At 45.7% G+C, this 20,579-nt stretch overlaps 1 protein-coding gene across 5 annotated transcripts in view; it reads right to left on the bottom strand.

Annotated features, from left to right (window-relative positions):
* The window catches only part of LOC118361156 (partitioning defective 3 homolog), a 592,408-nt gene that overhangs the window by 125,589 nt on the left and 446,240 nt on the right, over window positions 1-20,579 (bottom strand). For all 5 annotated transcript variants that reach the window (XM_052483308.1, XM_052483311.1, XM_052483309.1 and 2 more), the window contains one exon: window positions 18,694-18,990. In XM_052483308.1, the coding sequence (XP_052339268.1) occupies window positions 18,694-18,990 (297 nt within the window). The remainder of the gene's footprint in view (window positions 1-18,693; window positions 18,991-20,579) is intronic.

The raw sequence follows: 20,579 nt of genomic DNA on the forward strand, positions 1-20,579 counted from the left end.
ATTTTTGTTGTTTTTCACTTTATATATTCACTTTGTATGTTGTCTCTCACTTGCTTTGGCAATGTTAACACATGTTTCCCATGCCAATAAAGCCCTTGAATTGAATTGAATTGAATTGAATTGAGAGAGAGAGAGAGAGCAAGAGCGAGAGAGAGAGAGAGAGAGGGGGAGAGAAAGAGAGAAAGAGGGGAGAGAGAGAGAGAGAGAGAGAGAGAGAGAGAGAGAGAGAGAGAGAGAGAGAGAGAGAGAGAGAGAGAGAGAGAGAGAGAGAGAGAGAGAGAGAGAGAGAGAGAGAGAGAGAGAGAGAGAGAGAGAGAGAGAGAGAGAGAGAGAGAGAGAGAGAGAGAGAGAGAGAGAGAGAGAGACCTCATTACTGCCATAACCCACCATCTCATTCCATTTCTAAATCTGGGTATTTAAAGGGATACTTCGGGATTTTGACAATGAGGCCCTTAATCTACTTCCCCAGAGTCAGATGTGTGGAAGTAGTGGATTACATTTGTATGTCTCTGTGTCCAGTATGAAGGAAGTTAGAGGTAGTTTTGTGAGCCAATGGTAACTAGCGTTAGCACAATGACTGGAAGTCTATGGGTATCCCCAACTTCCTTCATACTGGCCACAGAGACATACAAATGGGGATCCACAGGTTCATCTGACTCTTGGGAAGTAAATAAATGGCCGCATTGCCAAAATCCCAAGGTATCCCTTTAAGTCTTTCCAGAAAACCGTCATATTTTCATATCCAATTCTGCATGTTTAAACAATACCGTTCCAATGTGAGATGTTTCCTTAGCAGGGGTTGAGCCAAGGAGCTCTCTCTTGACCTCTCTATGTCCCGCCTTCCCTCTCTGTCTACTGTGAGGTCAGTTTTTTGTTGTTGCTTTATTGTCAATGTCACAGTTGACAAAACACAGCCTCTCTGGGCTAAGAATAAAGCGTCTGCCAAATGGAAACACTTTGATTTAGCAGCAGGAAGAGAAGGCCCACATTCCAGTACTGAGTAGTCTATTGCATTCAGCTTTCACAAAGCTCTCTCCCATCCAAATGTCTTGCATTATTCATCTATTGCTTTCTGTCTGCAGTGTGTGGGGTATGTGGATTTCCACAACAACAATATTGTCACTGACATAAAACCTTTCCAGAATACTGTTCACGTTCCCGACACCTTTTCACATTCACTAGTAAAAAGGAACCTACACACACACACGTGCAGTGCACACACACACACACACACACACACACACACACACACACACACACACACACACACACACACACACACACACACTTCCGAGAACAGGTCATAAAAGTGGTGTGGGTTTTAATTGATACCCCGAGTAACACTAAAACATGGCTATTAACCCAGGAAGATGAACCACGGTGGCCATGTTGGACGCCTTTAACGACGGCCATAACGACAGGGCCAGTGTGATTCTTTATGCTTGATATGGGTGACAGGGAGAAGTTCCCATGGTGTCTCTCTCTCAGGGACACTTACAGCCCATTAACCACGGCTCCGCTCACCTGGACGCACAGCAGTTAAACTAACGGATAGGAGGAAGGCGCACACACACACACGTCCTCAGAATAAGCTGTCACACAGAGGGAGAGAGAGAGAGAGAGAGAGAAATCTGGGATATGAATTCGATGTAGGGAGGGAGGCAGAAGGTAGGAAGAGAGGAGAAACATTTAGTCTTACCAGAGATCTGCATGGGGTTTGGGCCAATCATCTGAAGCAATTCAATAAGACTGACTGAGTTAAAATGCCAGCGGTTATTAAACTTCCTTCCATTCTATTACGGAATAAACAAAACATCCCAGGTTTATGGGGAGAGACATCACCAGTCCTCTTTATAAGACAACGCCAATTTCTCTTAAACAGAACCCAAGAACCTCTGGCACCAGGATCTAGACGTCTGTGTCCCGAATGCCAACCTATTCCCTATTTAGTTCCCTACTTTTTGACCATGGTCCAAAGGGCTTTGGTTAAAAGTAGTGCATTGTATATGGAATAGGGTGCTATTTGGGATACAGCCTAGATGTCTGCAGCAGAGCAGAAAGACTGCTTATGACATCACTTTGCCATTACAGACAGTCAATAAGAGAGAGAGTGGCTGTCATTATTCTCTCGCTAGCTAAGCGCTAAACAAATGTGGTTTTCACAGGCCAATCCGATGGCATTAAGGCAGGCTGCTGGCCTCTGGGTCTGGGTCTCAGGTTGCCTGATAAACCACGGCTCCTATCCCCACTGAGGCTCCATAGAGAGGCCGTTAATGCTCTATGCAGACCCCTGAGGAGCACTGTAAAGGGGGAAGACGACCATTCTCCTCCCCTCTAGGTCCCAGGCCTCATGGAACCGGTCTGCTCTGCTTAATGTACCTGACAGGAAAGAAGAGGTCATGCACAGAGGAAATGAGGACCATATACTGGCAATACAGGATGCAGTCACGTACAGTAAGACACACACACACACACACACACACACACACACACACACACACACACACACACACACACACACACACACACACACACACACACACACACACACACACACACACACACACACACACACACACACACACACACACACACACACAGCAGTGGATTGTTTCACTCTTTCTTCCCCAAGACATGATCTCTGATATGTGAACAAGGATTAAGACAGATGGAATGTGCCACTCATCAGTCCAGTGGATGTGAAAGTATTCACCCATTCAGCTCCCAGTAATTACAACGGCTCTCAAGAGATCCGATTTGCTGCTAGCTAGGAGCTTGTTCTACGCAGGGAATTGGAACGACAATAGTCCGACTGACAAAGGAATATGGATACTGCTCTTAAAATAGGGGACTAATGCCATTCTTTTGACTGAGTGCACGGCATCCACAGGCTCCTTGGCTAGAGATGTGGGTAAGGTAAATTTAATTATGTTCCTGGCTTTAGATTAGAATAAACTAAACCTCATCCGGCTTACACTGCCTAGGACTTACAAACTCACACATACACACACACACACACAAATGTCAAACTGACAGCTATAGCACCAAAAACTATTTTATGAAATTTCCCCAGACTTACTGTAGGCCTACCTCATAAATTGTTAAAGCATGTTAAAAGCACAGAGTAGGTAGGCAGATTTTCTGTGGTTAAGACCGGAGCCTGCAGCCCACAGAAAAAGGCCTAGTTGTTGGTGCTGACAACAGCCAATTACAACCAAAACAAACAATGCCTTCCCTGACTACAATACACCCGCTAAAAAACATCCAGAAACTAGATAATACAGTTGGACTGTACCATTTAGCCTGTATTGATAATCTACAGATGAGAAATACAGAGCATTCGGAAAGTATTCAGACCCCTTGACTTTTTACACATTTTGTTACGTTACAGCCTTATTCTAAAATTGATTAGATAAAAAAAACATTTTCCTCATCAATCTAAACACAATACCCTATAATGACAAAGCGTAATCAGGTTTTTCAACATTTTTGGAAATGTATTGAAAATCCAAAACAGAAATGCCTTATTTACGTAAATATTCAGACTCTTTGATATGAGACCCGAAATAGAGCTTAGGTGCATCCTGTTTCCATTGATCATCCTTGATTTGGAAAGGCAGACACCTGTCTATATAAGGTCCCACAGTTGCCAGTGCATGACAGAGTAAAAAACCAAGCCATGAGGTCGAAGGAATTGTCCGTAGAGCTTCAAGACAGGATTGTGTTGAGGCACAGATCTAGGGAAGGGTACCAAAAAAATGTCTGCAGCATTGAAGGTCCCCAAGAACACAGTGGCCTCCATCATTCTTAAATGGAATAAGTTTGGAACCACCAAGACGCTTCCTATAGCTGGCCGCCCGGGCAAAATTGAGCAATCGGGGTCAGGGAAGTGACGGTCACAGCCAATGGTCTCTCTGACTGAGCTCCAGAGTTCCTCTGATGAAATGGGAGAACCTTCCAGAAGGGCAACCATCTCTGCAGCAATCCACCAATCAGACCTTTATGGTAGAGCGGCCAGACGGAAGCCACTCCTCAGTGAAAGGCACATGACAGCCCGCTTGATGTTTGCCAAAAGGCACCTAAAGACTCTCAGACAATGAGAAACAAAATTCTATGGTGTGAGGAAACCAAAATTGAACTCTTTGGCCTGAATGCCAAGCATCATGCCTGAAGGAAACCTGGCACCATCCCTATGGTGAAGCATAGTGGTGGCAGCGTCATGCTGTGGGGATGTTTTTCAGCGGCAGGGACTGGGAGACTAGTCAGGATCGAGGGGAAGATGAACGTAGCAAAGTACATAGAGATCCTTGATGAAAACCTGCTCCAGAGTGCTCAGGACCTCAGACTAGGGTGAAGGTTCACCTTCCAACAGGACAACGACACTAAGCACACAGCCAAGACAACACAGGAGTGGCTTCGGGACACGACTCTGAATGTCCTTGAGTGGCCAGCCCGGATCTAACATCTCTGGAGACACCTGAAAATAGCTGTGCAGCGACACTCCCTATCCAACCTGACAGAGCTTGAGAGGATCTGCAGAGAAGAATGGGAGAAAGTACCCAAATACAGGTGTGCCAAGCTTGCAGCGTCATACCCGAGATGCCATACACGTACCCACGATGCCATACACGTGGTCTTCCAGGCTGTAATCTCTGCCACAGGTGTTTCAACAAATACTGAGTAAAGGGTCTGAATAATTATGTAAATATGATATTTCAAGGTTTGAAAAATATATAAATGGGCAAAGATGTGTAAAAACCTATTTTTGCTTTGTCATTATTGGATACTGTGTGTAGATTGATGTCGGGCAGAGGAGGGAGATCTGAATACTTTCTCAATGCATTGTACATTAGATACTGTATGTGGGGGATTACATACTGTGTGTGTGGGGGATTAGATTTGTTATTGTTTCGGTTGGGAGATGGAACTACAGTATCGGAAAGACAAAAGGGTATGATATAGAAGATGTAGGAAGGAAAAAAAGAGAAGAGAGAGGAAGTCATCTGAGGAAGTCATCCGAGGGAGTCATCTGAGGAAGTCATCTGAGGAAGTCATCCGAGGAAGTCATCTGAGGAAGTCATCCGAAGTCATCTGAGGAAGTCATCCGAGGAAGTCATCTGAGGAAGTCATCCGAGGGAGTCATCTGAGGAAGTCATCTGAGGAAGTCATCCGAGGGAGTCATCTGCTTGCTGACGTGCTGTGTGATGAGCCCTCTGTCACTCGCTCTCCTCCTCGATCACCTGCTTTTCAATCACATTTATCACCCAGTCTATTTTTGGTTGCTCTGTGTCGGAGTAGAGGATATCTAAAATGAAACTGGGGATGCTATGTTTGCAGTGGGACCCATGATTAGGTTATGAAATTGGGATATCCATCATGGGAGAAGTGTCTAGATATTAAAAGGCTCACAGAGATACTGCAGAGCATAGCTACAGTACGAGTCACAAAATGGGAAGAAGCTCCTCCTCCCCGTGACCCGGAAACCAAGTCAAAGTGTTCTATCAAAACAGTTCTCATAAAGTGCAATTTAGGATGACAATGTAGTTTGTTTGTTTATAGCGTGTGGTGTGTGTGTGTTGTGCTGCCAATTATGCAAACTAGCATTAGTCTTGATTCACCCAGAATTAAAGTCTTGCATTATTGGTCAGATGCGCGATTAAGTTCTAGGGTCCATACCTGTTAAGAGAAGAGAGAGAACGAGGATCGGAAGCGGAATGAAGAGCTCCACCCGCTCTCTTTGCAAGTCTATGGGCCTATGTACCCTCCCCTTCCGGAATTCAAAAGATGCTAACACCTGCGAAATTGTGATTTGTCCGAATAACCAGTGACAAAAAACCCAAGCGCCGTAACTAATGCTGCTGGTTATCTCATCCACGTATGTATCATGAACAATCTACGGTACCGTTCATGTTTATGTACAAGAGATGAATCTAGCCTTGGAAACTGAGCGCCGCTCTTGTTTTGCATTGATGGAATACTCTGAATTAAGAAGCAAAAATAAATGTTTGTGTCTTTACTTGAAGGGTAGCGACATAAGGACTTTGAAAACCCATTCTTAAGGCATACATTGCTTCACCAGTGCACAATATTGAGCGATGTCAGAGATTCCCCCAAGCCTTCAGATGTGCTGCATGGGATTAACTCTCTATTTACTGCAGCTAAATGCTGAGAATGAACTGCCCTCGGGGTGCACACATCTCGACTAGGCCTCTGCCTCCCTCCAACCCATCCCCTTCATCTTCCAGGGAGCATCGTTCTTTCGTTCCTAAATGAGAACATTCCTTTCATGTTACCGCTGAAAACTCATTATGTGTAGTATAGTCTATCTCTGAGGCAAGGCATCTATTTGAAGGACACTGATCAAATATACTGAACAAAAATAATAATTAAATAAACATTTTAAACATTTTTAAGGAAATCAGTCAATTGAAATAAATTCATTAGGCCCTAAATCTACGGATTTCACATGACTGGAAATACAGATATGCATCTGTTGGTGACAGACACCTTAAAAACAGTAGGGGTGTGGATCAGAAAAACAGTATCTGGTGTGACCATCATTTGCATCGCATAGAGTTGATCAGGATGCTGATTGTGGCCTGTGTAATGTTGTCCCACTCCTCTTCAATGGTTGTGCAAAGCTGCTGGAATTGGCGGGAACTGGAACATTCTGTCGCAAACGTCGATCCAGAGCATCCCAAACATGCTCAATGGGTGACATGTCTGGTGAGTATGCAGGCCATGGAAGAACTGGGACATGTTCAGCTTCCAGGAATTGTGTACAGATCCTTGCGTATTATCATGGTGAAACATGAGGTGATGGCGGTGGATGAATGGCACAACAATGGGCATCGTGATCTCATTATGGTATCTCTGTGCATTTAAAATTCCATTGATAAAATGACATTTTTCATTCATTGTCAGTAACTTATGCCTGCCCATACCATAACCCCACCACCACCATGGGGCACTCTGTTCACAACGTTGACATTCGCAAACCGCTCGCCCACATGACGCCATACACGTGGTCTTCCAGTTCTGCCAAATTCTCTAAAAAAGACGTTGGAGACGGCTTACGGTAGAGAAATTAACATTATATTCTCTGGCAACAGATCTGGCAGACATTAATGCAGTCAGCATGCCAATTGCACGCTCCCTCAAAACTTGGGACATCTGTGTGTCATTGTGTTGTGTGAATAAAAATGTACAGTTTTAGAGTGGTCTTTTATTGTCCCCAGCACAAGGTGCACCTGTGTAATGATCATGCTGTACAGCTTCTTAACAAGCCACACCTGTCAGGTGGATGGATTATCTTAATATAATAATAATAATAATAATATAATATATGCCATTTAGCAGACGCTTTTATCCAAAGCGACTTACAGTCATGTGTGCATACATTCTACGTCTTGACAAAGGAAAATGCTCACTAAGAGTGATGTAAACGAATTTCTGCACAAAATTGGAGAGAAATATCTTTTTTTGTGTGTGTGGAAGATTTCAGGGATCTTTTATTTCAGCTCATGAAAGCAACAATTTATGTTGCATGTTGTGTTTATATTTTTATTCAGTGTACATACTGTACTGTGCATTAAAATCAGCTTGATCAATTTAACAGTGAAACACAGGTGTTATTTCCCAAATTGCACACTATTCCCTTTATAGTGCACTACTTTTGACCAGGACCCATAGGGCTCTGGTCAAAAGTAGTGCACAATATACTGTAGGGAATAGGGTGCCATTTTGGACACCTACACTGTGGGGAGACTTCTCATTCTGGCTGTTTGCTTTCTTAAATTAATGTAATGGTACAAACGGAAGTATAAACTGCCTTTCAGCTCTCCATCTCATCATACGCATCCCACAGGGGCTCTCCTCTCCTCTCCTCTCCTCTCCTCTCCTCTCCTCTCCTCTCCTCTCCTCTCCTCTCCCCTGCTCTCCTCTATCCTCCCCTCCCCCTCTCCTCTCCAAAGCAGGGGGAAGAAATGAGCGATAACAGACGTAGAAGATAATTCACTTGCTTTGCCTCGAAGATACAAGTTGCTATCTGTGCATAAGCCGGGCGATAAGGCTGATGTACATTTGCTACATTAGAGGCCGAGGTGCTATCGCTGGAATTCAGATAGAGGAGGGAGGGAGGATAGGGTGCATGCACACCACATATGGGTCTATATATGTCTGTGTGTGAGTGTGTGTGTGTGTGTGTGAGGGGTTTGTGGGTAAATGCACTTACTGTATATAGCATAGTGTGTGTGTACTGTAGCCGTGTCTATTTCTATGATTTGTTTGTGCACGTGCGTGTGGACTGTGTACTTGAAATGGGCAGAAAAACACCTTTCAGCATCATGACCGTAACATCTTATATGTAACAGCCAAACTCACTCTCTCTGCCAACAACATTGACTCACAGGTTACTATGAGTCAAACTGGAAGACAACCTCTCTATACTTCCTATGTTATACATCACATGCCTTCCTCTGAATAGGGTACAATTCCCCTCCATTGAAGAGAAACGGTGCTCCAGACGTTTTCTGTGACACTCGTTTCCCAGCCTCTCAGGGACACACACACACACACACACACACACACACACACACACACACACACACACACACACACACACACACACACACACACACACACACACACACACACACACACACACACACACACACAAGAGTAATGACAAACATTACCAGATGTCAGAGGCAAAGAAAATACTTTCAGAACGCCGCAGCTGAAACGGTGGGGGATCCTACAGGTAAATTCAATAAAGCCGTCTTTACTTTACCTATTGTATTACTTGGGAGATGTAGAAAGGAAGAGAGAGAAAGTCTGCATCCCAAATAACACCCTATTCCTCACATAGTGCGCTACTTTTAGCCAGAGCCCTAGGAGCATTTGTCAAAAGTAGTGCACTATAGAATAGGGTGCCATTTGGGACGGACACTAAAGGAGCTGGATGTAATACTTACTGAGAGCATCTCGGAACAACAAGATGCGTTTCAAACAGACAACCATGAATTATGAAAGTAAATAATACTGTGTTGCTGCTGTGTAACTGCAATTAACATAGCAGAAGAGCAGACCATTAAGGCAATGTATCTATTACTGCATGGCGCACACTCACACACACAAATGTTTATTCCCTCGAGGTCGATGAACACGTATGTCCTTTAAACAGATGCACTGAGCTCAGCGTGTTCATTTGTTTCCATATGAATTATTAAAAGAACGGCTTCTTTAATACAAAAATCGCTCAGGATGCTATCCACAACGTGATAAGAAAACAGCTTTGATTGCATGTTAAATTAACATTTTACCATTAAAATGCACCTGAGATTGATTGTTGATTTGGCGCTGATTGAGCCAAGCAAACAGGCAATACAAAAACCAATAACAAAGCAATCAATGTACATTACAGGGGCTTGATTATCTTAAGTTGTAGTATGACTATACATTATTCATATAAGACAACGAGGAAGCATTGAAACAATCCTGTTCATTTTACATTTTGGTTATTTAGTAGATGCTCGTATCCAGAGCGACTTACAGGGGCAATTAGAGTTAAGTGCCTTGCTCAAGGGCACGGCGACAGAATATTCACCTAGTCGGCTCGGGGATTCAAACCAGCGACCTTTCGGTGACTGCTCTTAACCGCTAGGCTACCTGCCGCACTATACCCTATATATACACACTCAATGACATAAAACACGCATGCAAGGACGCTAGGTTATGATGCAGTTGTTAACATTACATGTGTACTGTATGGTGTATGCAGGTGTCTGAACCAGCCAAGCGTTAAACACCCCAACTGGCATTACAACACTTGTGGGCAGATATAGATAAGACTGAGGCCTACAGTTTCAACCTGGGTTACACTGGAGAATCCATCTGGGTGAGTGATGGTGAGGAGCTGATCTTAATAATAATAATAATAATGCTGATGATGAAGATGAAAAAGAGGGATAAGAACTTGATGAGGAGGAGGAGGAGGAGGAAGAGGGACCCTGGTGTCAGACCTACATTAGCAGCTAGCCTGTAGCTCTGCAGAGCACGGGGTCCTGGCATTAACGAGGATGACGGAGAAGGAGTCCATGTGAGCTGATGAAGAAGTGGGTGAGCAAGAGGAAGATGGTCCCCGGGGTGGGACCTGCATTAGCAGCCAGCCGGTAGCTCCACTCTACAGGGGGCCTGACATTAACACGGCTGGGCAGCTGTGAAAGAGCCCTGTTTGAGGTGTGAAGAGTGTCTCTCACAGGAGATTAACGTTTTAACGTCCTCACTTCCCTCCCTCCCACCCACCTCACAACCACAACGCTCCCTCTTCAGAATCCCCCAGAAAAATAAAAAAAAGTTTCTCCACCGGATGAAAAGCTTTGACCTTTTATCAGCTGCAGAAAATGCATTAGCCACCTCATAATCCAATTTATAGCACCATGCAAAGTCTGGGTCTGCATGGTGGATTTAGAGGAAAATTAGCAGATGAAAACACCTCGTCACAGTACAGTATGTGTTTCTGCCTCTACAGGTGATGCTCTATGGGTTGTGTGTGGCTGGTTCTTTTTTCTCTCTCTCTCTCTCTCTCTCTCTCTCTCTCTCTCTCTCTCTCTCTCTCTCTCTCTCTCTCTCTCTCTCTCTCTCTCTCTCTCTCTCTCTCTCTCTCTCTCTCTCTCTCTCTCTCTCTCTCTCTCTCTCTCTCTCTCTCTCTCTCTCTCTCTCTCTCTCTCTCTCTCTCTCTCTCTCTCTCTCTCTCTCTCTCTCTCTCTCTCTCTCTCTCTCTCTCTCTCTCTGTGTGTTTTGCAGGTCCCTCTGGAGCTGCAGACATCTTCAAGGGCTTTCTACCACAAAGCCCGCCACGTCTTACTTCAGACCAGCCCGTCTCTCTCTTCCTCTCCTTCTCTCCACCTCTCTGCCTCTCTCACCCCGGCTTTAAGGGGCTTAGAGACTGTATCCCGTAATGGGAGTAGCAGTCAATCAAATCAGTGCGTCAAAAGGTGACGCTTTGTTTCACGCTCCTCTCCTCTCTCCCTAAATCCCATGGAGCCTGGCACCTGTCAGGTTGTCGCTCGAAAAGAAGCAGCCGACTCCAACTACCTAAAAACCCAGGGGTCCTTGGTGGGTGGATTGAGCTAGGGCTGACTTGTCAGCTGCCTGTCTAAAAAAAGAGGTCATGTCTCCAGATACACAGGAACTAAAAAAAAAAACAGACAAAAAACTGTTTATATAGCTAGCTATATATCTTCTGCGCAGGTAAGTGAAAGAGAGCTCATGACGAATCTGGTATCACTCTAGCAATACACTTCCAAAGTTGAGAAAGACTATCATCATACAAAGGCAATAATTACCACAGCCTAATAAAGACCCGAACTGTGTAAGAAAAAAAAATACTTCCAATTGGTGCCCTTCAGTTTTACAGAGCCTGACAGCGTTGTCAAAACACCTCTCATTTAGCCAGGCCCAATAACACATGGGTCGGTTATAAACAGCCAAATGAGCTCCGTTGTACTGCCGTCCCCTGAAGTGACAGTAAAATGTGATACAGCGTGACATTCAGGATTCAAAGCGCCACGGCTTGGCTCCCCGTATCACCCAGGGTCTATAAACCTCATGTCTGACTCAGTCTGGCTTTACCGTTACACTGACCTTCCCATTAGGGCACTATTAAAGCCAGGGTCTATTATAGAGCACACACACACTCAGCCCATGTAAAAAATAAAAGTAGAGACCTTATGGGTCTGGTGCCTCTGGCCTTCGATGCCGCGTTGTGGTTCACACAGACAAATCCACTGTTACTGTGTGTCTGCTCTGCTCCAGAGACCAGCCACAAGCCTGTCCAACTGAACAGCTGAGACATTTGAGTTATTGAGAGACTGTTAGTGGAGGAGACATCTGGTGATCACCATGTGACCTCTGCTGTAGTGTAGTGTTACTAACTGTGAATCAGGAGAATACGAGTAGTTCAATGAGAGTGGTACTGTTAAGTTGCGCTCTGTCTCCAGCATGCTAAATGATTATCAGATGAATAGCCTTAACATGACACCGATAAGATATGGAGAGGAATAGAACCTAATGTCAGTCTCTCCAGGTGTAGAGGGTCTCTTTCCAAGACTGTACCAATATTATATATGTTTTTGGCATCTTATATCCTGTGTGCCGCATGCGTGTTTGCATTCATGTTATTGCAAAGGCGTGAATTCGTATTCAGTCCATCCACAACGGGCTAAAATCTGCTGGTCGGTCAAAGAAGGAGCAGGCATTTGGATAAATAACCTTGGCATGCGTGTGCATCAGCACATCCAGTGAAATCTTAATTCCATGTTGAATATACATGCACTTGATTTATTTATTGCCTCGACATTAAAGCCGCAACATGGCCCTTTGGTTTAAGTTTGTCGCCGTGAGAAGCCACCAACAGAAGCGTGTGTAATTGTACCCAAACCGGGGTTAAATGCCTCGTTGCCCTTGTCATTCATTCTGGTGACTGACAACACAGAAGCAGTTCCTCTCCCTGGACGAACCTTATCCATTTCCTGACATGTGACCTTCAAACAGGAAGCTCATTCTCCCTGTCACCTCTTCAAAGATGACAATATTTTCATTTTGGTTGAATTCTGTGAGGCAAACTAAAACTTCAGCAGAGAGGAATGTTTTTCAAACCTTTACGGAAATTAGCACCTCAAAATGTATTTAAAACTGTACTTCAAAATGCCACTTAGCCCACTTTATATTTGAGTAACAGTCAAATCCAATTTGAAATTCTTCAGTGTTCCTTCTTTGTATTTGAGTCTATGAAAGTTCCATTAACTTTAATTTAAAAATGCAAATGACTGTTTACGTTTGTTTTGACAAGGAAAATAACGCCAGTCTTGAATGTGAATGTATTTGCTGTCGTCGTATAAATACTGAGCCTTTGAGCTAAGTAAAAATGAATGCATATTATTAATCTCGCAGACACACAGACAAATATTACAGGCATTCCACTGAGGCTGGCATACACGAGATATGCAAATCAGCCAGAGGTGCAAAACCAAAAACGCACCTCTAACATAGGGTGCATATTTAATATCAAATCCAAACAATGCAACGATAGCAGCTACAGACAGAATTCAGGTACCTATTTTGACTTATGAATATTTTAGACTCAGACACCCAGTCTCCATACCGAAAAGTACTCATGTTTCAGCTTTAATCTCACTGTACTAAAATAAGCCTATATGAATGTTGTTATCTGCATCAAACATAACCCTATGAAACAAGAGACCCCAAATAAGAGGGCAACTTTAAAAGAAAGTCTCAACTCCAGAGAGATCTACCGTCTGGCGAGCTTCTACCAGGGCTAATGTATTCATGCTACTGTGCAAGCGACATCTCACCAATTTGTACGGAGGGAAGAAACATTACAGTGTTCCTGTGAAACATGGAGCGCTACCACACACACACACACACGCACACACACAGCACTTCCAAACAGCGAAATCAAGATTTGGCAAAGTCTGAGTAATGACATGCAGCCATTTAGCTAGTATACTGGAGAAAATCAGAGAGAGAGAGAGAAAGGGAGAGAGAGAGAGAGAGAGAGAGAGAGAGAGAGAAAGGGAGAGAAAGAGAGAGAGAGAAAGGGACAGAGAGAGAGAAAGGGAGAGAAAGGGACAGAGAGAGAAAAAGGGAGAGAAAGGGACAGAGAGAGAGAGAAAGGGACAGAGAGAGAGAGAGAAAGGGAGAGAGAGAGCGAAAAGGGAGAGAGAGGGAGAGAAAGGGACAGAGAGAAAGAAAGGGAGAGAGAGTGAGAGAGAAAGAGAGAGAGGGGTAATCGTGCATCTGCTTGTGCATCGCTAACTCTTGTTTTCTTCAGTAAGCTGAAACATTTCTATAAATAGGTCTAAGTGTCACTGAGGAAAATGAATTGGATTATCACCATGAAGCCACCAGGAGCTACTCCAGCCGTCTGGTAATCACACATCAGAGGGGGATGACAAGATACTCAGAAACTCTTAGTAGAACAATGACAGTTGGTTTCAAAATGTCATTTTATTATCAAAACCAACGCCATTCATTGAATGCCATCGTCAAGAAACAAGTATCACGAAGACCAAAAATATTAGATTTATGCTAAGAGTTGTAGTATTGTTGAGTATGTTAAGATTTGTTTTCCAGCAACCATACGTCTTATCAATACGGTCACAGTCAGTGTCAGGATTGGTGCTGTTTCACTGGCCACTATGAGACAACAATATCCCCAGGAAACATATGCTACTATCTACCCACACTGACCTTCAAATCAGACATATGGACTGATGGCCTTTCCTAAGCCCAGAAAGTATTGGAACATGGATTTAGCAGGTTAATGGAGGGTTGGATAACCTTGTCATATCTACTGGGCTGTCATAGTATGGCAGTCGGGAATGATTTCTCATTGGTAGTCTCGACACAGACACATTCACAGACGCGCTAGCCCACGCACACATGCTCACACACAAGCACACACATTCCTACTGGGACAATCTCCCTCCCTAGTTCTGAAAGTAGTAGCCAAAAGTGTGTCTACGTGTCTATGTCACACATGTGCAGATACACTACATGACCAAAAGTACATGGACACCACTATTCTGGGAAGGCTTTTCCACTAGATGTTGGAACATTGCTCCGGGTACTTGCTTCCATTCAGTCACAAGAGCATTACTGAGGTTGAGCTCTGATGAGCGATTAGGCCTGGCACGCGTTCCAGTCGGCGTTCCAATTAATCCCAAAGGTGTTCGATGGGATTGAGGTCAGGGCTCTGTGCAGGCCAGTCAAGTTCTTCCACACCAATCTCGATAAACAATTTCTGCATGAACCTCGCTTTGCTCACGGGGGCATTGTCATGCTGAAACAGGAAAGGGCCTTCCCCAAACTGTTGCCACAAAGTTGGAAGCACAGACTCGTCTAGAATGTCATTGTATGCTGTAACATTAAGATTTCCCTTCACTGGAACTAAGGGGCCCGAACTATGAAAAACAGCCCCAGACCATTATTCCTCATCTACCAAACATTACAGTTGGGCACTAAGCATTTGGGCAGGTAGCATTTTCCTGTCATCCGCCAAACCCAGACTCGTCTGCCGCACTGCCAGATGGTGAAGCGTGATTCATCACTCCAGAGAACGCTTTTCCACTGCTCCAGAGTCCAATGGCTGTGAGCTTCACACCTCTCCAGTCAACAATTGGCATTGTGCATGGTGATCTTAGGCTTGTGTGCGGCTGCTCGGCCATGGTAACCCTTTTCATGTAGCTCCCGACGAACAGTTCTTGTGCTGATGTTGCTTCCAGAGGCAGAATGGAACTCAGTAGTGAGTGTTGCAACCGAGGACAGACTATTTTTACGAGCTACGTGCTTCAGCACTCGGCGGTCCTGTCCTGTGAGCTTGTGTGGCCTACTACTTCGAGGCTGAGCCATTGTTGCTCCTAGATGCTTCCACTTAATAACAGCCCTTAAAGCTGACCTGGGAAGAAGCTCTCGCAGGGCAGAAATTTCACGAACTGACTTGTTGGAAAGTTGACATCCTATGACGGTGCCACGTTGAAAGTCACTGAGCTCTTCAGTAAGGCCATTCTACTGTCAATGTTTGTCTATGGAGATTGCATGGCTGTGTGCTCGATTGTAGACATCTGTCAGCAACGGGTGTGGCTGAAATAGCCAAATACACTCATTTGAAGGGGAGTCCACATACTTTTGTATATATGGTGCATGTGTATCACGTCATTGCTCTCTCTCTGCTGTGTCCACTGAGCTGTTGGGCCTGCCCTGTAACCTCATTGGATAACTCTGGGCAGGCCTCTCGCAAGCTGTCACTCAAATGTGAGGGGCTGAACGAAGAATTGTCTAGAACTGGAATTGTAAGGGAGATGGTCCACGTGGGGAGAAATGTATGGAAAATGGCGCGGCACAGCTTCAAGTAAACAACTAGGGATTTCGTGGCTAAATGAGGAGAGCCAGTAATTCTTCATGTATGAACTACACACTGATACATCCAGCCCAAAGCGGGAGGTTAAAAAATACTTTCTTAGTCGCCAAAGTACCGGAGCATGTCTTAAATATCAGATTGTAGAGAGCGGTGAGAAATGCAGCTGAGAACTTTGGTCCCTCGACATGACATACTTTTTGCCATATTTATGAAACTTGTGTTTGTGATAAATATTTGCCTTCCTTCCTTTTTTTGTTTTGGGAAACGAAAGCAGTTCCCATCATAAGCTAATGGGGAACTGAAAACACAGCATTTTTGCCAAACAAAAAGACTCCCAGCATTGGATGCTTTTAACAGATCACTGGCAATGTGTCAGTAATACAATGTCTGTGTCTCAAATGACACGCTATTCCCTGAACTGTATAGGCCCTGGTCAAAAGTAGTGCACTATGAAGGGAATAGGGTTCATTTGTAATAAGCCAATGTACTACCAACAAAAGCCAGAGTAAATAAAACGAACTCAAAAAGCCCAAGCACATAGAAGCATAGCAGCATCTTCAAAATAGCTCTTCAGAATACCAATGCCTTCCTCACACTAATTAACATAGCTAAACAATGTAATAACACCAAGCTGGATTTTTTTATCACATCATATATTCCTGTTGACTCCTGGGTTTATAGATGACCTTCTCCCTTATTGGCCGGGGAAGCTTTACTGACAGTGGTGTGTGTGTGTGTGTGTGTGTGTGTGTGTGTGTGTGTGTGTGTGTGTGTGTGTGTGTGTGTGTGTGTGTGTGTGTGTGTGTGTGTGTGTGTGTGTGTGTGTGTGCGTGTGTGCGTGCGTGCGTGCGTGCGTGCGTGCGTGCGTGCGTGCGTGCGTGCGTGCGTGCGTGCGTGCGTGCGTGCGGCGAGTGCGTGCGTGCGTGCGTGCGTGCGTGCGTGCGTGCGTGCGTGCGTGCGTGCGTGCGAGTGTGTGTGTGTGTGTGTGTGTGTGTGTGTGTGTGTGTGTGTGTGTGTGTGTGTGTGTGTGTGTGTGTGTGTGTGTGTGTGTGTGTGTGTGTGTGTATGCGTGTGTGTGTGTGTGTGTGCGTGCGTGCGTGCGTGTGAGTGTGTGTGTGTGCGCGCATGCATTGACAGTGATGCAGAGCGCCACCAGACAAGGTGTGTGGAAGCAGGGGAGGATTAGACATGACCCTGGACAATAAAAGTGAGCGTTGTTCTGATATTACATTTTTCACACCCTGAGAACAGAATTATTGACGGATTTGCCCCCGTTGTAAGAAGCCACAATCTACCTGGGTCTCGAGTGCCTAAGGGACACAGTGTAAAAACCTGCCTGAGGTATTCTTGCACAGTATGTGTGACATGTGTGACAAATAAAATAATTTGAAAAGGAGAAAGAAATACAGACACCCCATCTTTTATAAATGAGGTTTAAATGGAAGACCATGGTTGTGTGTGTCTGGCTGTGTGCATTGTAGATGAGCCAGGTGGTGATGGTGGCGCTGGTGGTCTGTTGCTTTTGATGGTGTTGTTGGGTTTAGGTGTTGGTGCTGTTTTTTATGGTTTTGTTGGTTTTGGGTGGTGTTGTTGTTGTTGATGGTGTTGTTGGTTTTGGGTGGTGGTGGTGTTGATAGTGTTGTTGGTTATGGGTGGTGGTTGTGGTGTTGATGGTGGTGGTGGTTGTGGGTGGTTGTGGTGTTGTTGGTTTTGGGTGGTGGTGTTGATGGTGTTGTTGGTTTTGGGTGGTGGTGGTGGTGTTGATAGTGTTGTTGGTTTTGGGTGGTGGTGGTTGTGGTGTTGATGGTGTTGTTGGTTTTGGGTGGTGGTGGTGGTGGTGTTGATGGTGTTGTTGGTTTTGGGTGGTGGTGGTGGTGTTGATGGTGTTGTTGGTTTTGGGTGGTGGTGGTGGTGTTGATGGTGTTGTTGGTTTTGGGTGGTGGTGGTTGTGGTGTTGATGGTGTTGTTGGTTTGGGAGGTGGTGGTGGTGTTGATAGTGTTCTTGGTTTTGGGTGGTGGTGGTTGTGGTGTTGATGGTGTTGTTGGTTTGGGTGGTGGTGGTTGTGGTGTTGATGGTGTTGTTGGTTTTGGGAGGTGGTGGATGTGGTGTTGATGGTGTTGTTGGTTTTGGGAGGTGGTGGTGGTGGTGTTGATAGTGTTGTTGGTTTTGGGTGGTGGTGGTTGTGGTGTTGATGGTGTTGTTGGTTTGGGTGGTGGTGGTTGTGGTGTTGATGGTGTTGTTGGTTTTGGGAGGTGGTGGTTGTGGTGTTGATGGTGTTGTTGGTTTTGGGTGGTAGTGGTGGTGTTGATGGTGGTGTTGGTGTTGGGTGGTGGTGGTTGTGGTGTTGATGGTGTTGGTGGTTTTGGGAGGTGGTGGTGGTGTTGATAGTGTTGTTGGTTTTGGGAGGTGGTGGTGGTGTTGATAGTGTTGTTGGTTTTGGGTGGTGGTGGTTGTGGTTGTGGTGTTGATGGTGTTGTTGGTTATGGGTGGTGGTGGTGTTGTTGGTTTTGGGTGGTGTTGTTGTTGTTGATAGTGTTGTTGGTTTTGGGTGGTGGTGGTTGTGGTTGTGGTGTTGATGGTGTTGTTGGTTTTGGGAGGAGGTGGTGGTGTTGTTGTTGATGGTGTTGTTGGTTGTAGGTGGTGGTGTTGTATGAGATGGAGGTGAGATGTTGCTGTTGTTGATGATGCTGTTAGTTGCTGGCTGTTTTTAGAGTTGCTGGTGTAGGTGGTGGGTAGCGGTGCCCCCTACCTGTCAGCTGAGGGAGGGTGTCCGTTGCGAGGTTTGTTGACCTGGGCATAGAGGGCTTCCAGGTCGGGCTGGTCTGGACCGCTGTCCTGGGGGGGCTGGGGCCCTTGGTGGGGCTCCTGTCTGCTGTCTTCGGATGACCCGTCCAGGGAGCCGATGCCTGCGTAGGGGTGCTCCTCGTCTTCGTTGGAGCTGAAGGTGCAGTTCAGGTTGGGGTTGATGTCCAGGATCTCAGCGTACTCCCTCTCCCTCGCCACCGACGCTTGACGTTCACGGAACTCCCTCGTCTTCGCCTGGATCCTGGAGAGGAGGGAGAGAGAGAGAGATGGGGAGAGTGAGAGAGAGAGAGAGATGGGGGAGAGAGAGAGAGGGAGAGAGAGATGGGGGGGGGGAGAGAGAGATGGGGAGAGAGAGGAGAGAGAGAGAGAGAGAGAGAGAGAGAGAGAGAGAGAGATGGGGAGAGAGAGAGAGAGAGATGGGGAGAGCGAGAGAGAGATGGGGAGAGAAAGAAGGGGAGAGAGAGAGATGGGGAGAGAGCAAGAGAGGGAGAGAGAGAGAGAGAGGGAGAGAGAGAGAGAGATGAGGATGGAGAGAGAGAGAGAGAGAGAGATGGGAGAGAGAGAGAGAGAGAGAGAGAGGAGAGAGAGAGAGAGAGAGAGAGAGAGATGGGGAGAGAGAGAGAGAGAGAGAGGGAGAGATGGGGAGGGGGGAGAGAGAGAGATGGGGAGAGATGGGGAGAGAGAGGGAGAGAGGGAGAGAGAGAGAGGAGAGAGAGAGAGAGGAGAGAGAGAGAGAGAGAGAGAGAGATGGGAGAGAGAGAGAGATGGGGAGAGAGAGAGAGAGAGAGATGGAGAGAGAGAGAGAGAGAGAGAGAGAGAGAGAGAGAGAGAGAGAGAGAGAGAGAGAGAGAGAGAGAGAGGAAAAGGTCAGCAGTGCTATAACTCAATATTTCATACTGTTATTTAGGGAATAAAACACATGAAAGCCATTGTAAGGATGTCTGCAAAGAGGGTTGGTTTTTGAAATTGGGCATTTGAGGGGTTGGTATCGGCTGGGGGAACTCGGGAAAGGTTAGGGAGCTTCAAGCTGAGTCTTAAAAGACTGCGTCCCAAATGGAACCCCATTCCCTATATGGTGAACTACTTTTGACCAGAGCCCTAAGGGTCCTGTCCGACAGTAATACACTATGTAGGGTGCTAGGGTGCCATTTGGGATATAGCCCACGATACTCTGTTCATTTCATAGTGTCTGCAGACACTACACATTGCAGCCTTTTCAAATTCAACAACAACATTCCTACTTAAGTCTATCTACCTCCCACCTCTATCGCAGGGCTCTTCCTCCATCACATTGGGCAATTCCTAACATCTTTAGCCTGTTTTTCTTTCCCCCAGAAAAGAGAAGATAAGTCTAATGGAGGAAAGACAGCATGCTGAGTTATTCAGATGAGTGGCCGGTGGAGTGCTGCGAGGCATCCCAAATGGACCATTTTCCCTATGCAGTCCACTACGTTTGACCAGGGCCCATAGCGCTCTGTGTAGGGAATATGGAATTATTTGGGACACAGACGTGGAGTGGCTATCCAGACCATGGTTGGAAGGGGATCTTCCTGAAGAGAGTGTATAGATCCCTCCCCTGGGTCCTCTAACCAGAGAGAAAACAGGCCGTCTCTGATCTTTCCTCCAACTCCTCTTCCACCCGGACGCTGTTCTCTTCTTCCTCCCCCGCCCCAGCTCCCTGGGAACTCTTCCCTATTTCCTTCAACACAACAGGGCCTTTCAGGGCCTTTCCTGCCTCATACAGTTGACCTGGACTATGAATGCCTGCCTCTCCTTCCATGGAAAACAAGACCCAGGCGTACAGGGGGGGAGTGAGGGGTGAAAGGTGAT

This window comes from Oncorhynchus keta, chromosome 28, assembly GCF_023373465.1.
Source record: "Oncorhynchus keta strain PuntledgeMale-10-30-2019 chromosome 28, Oket_V2, whole genome shotgun sequence".
Classification (NCBI taxonomy): domain Eukaryota; kingdom Metazoa; phylum Chordata; class Actinopteri; order Salmoniformes; family Salmonidae; genus Oncorhynchus; species Oncorhynchus keta.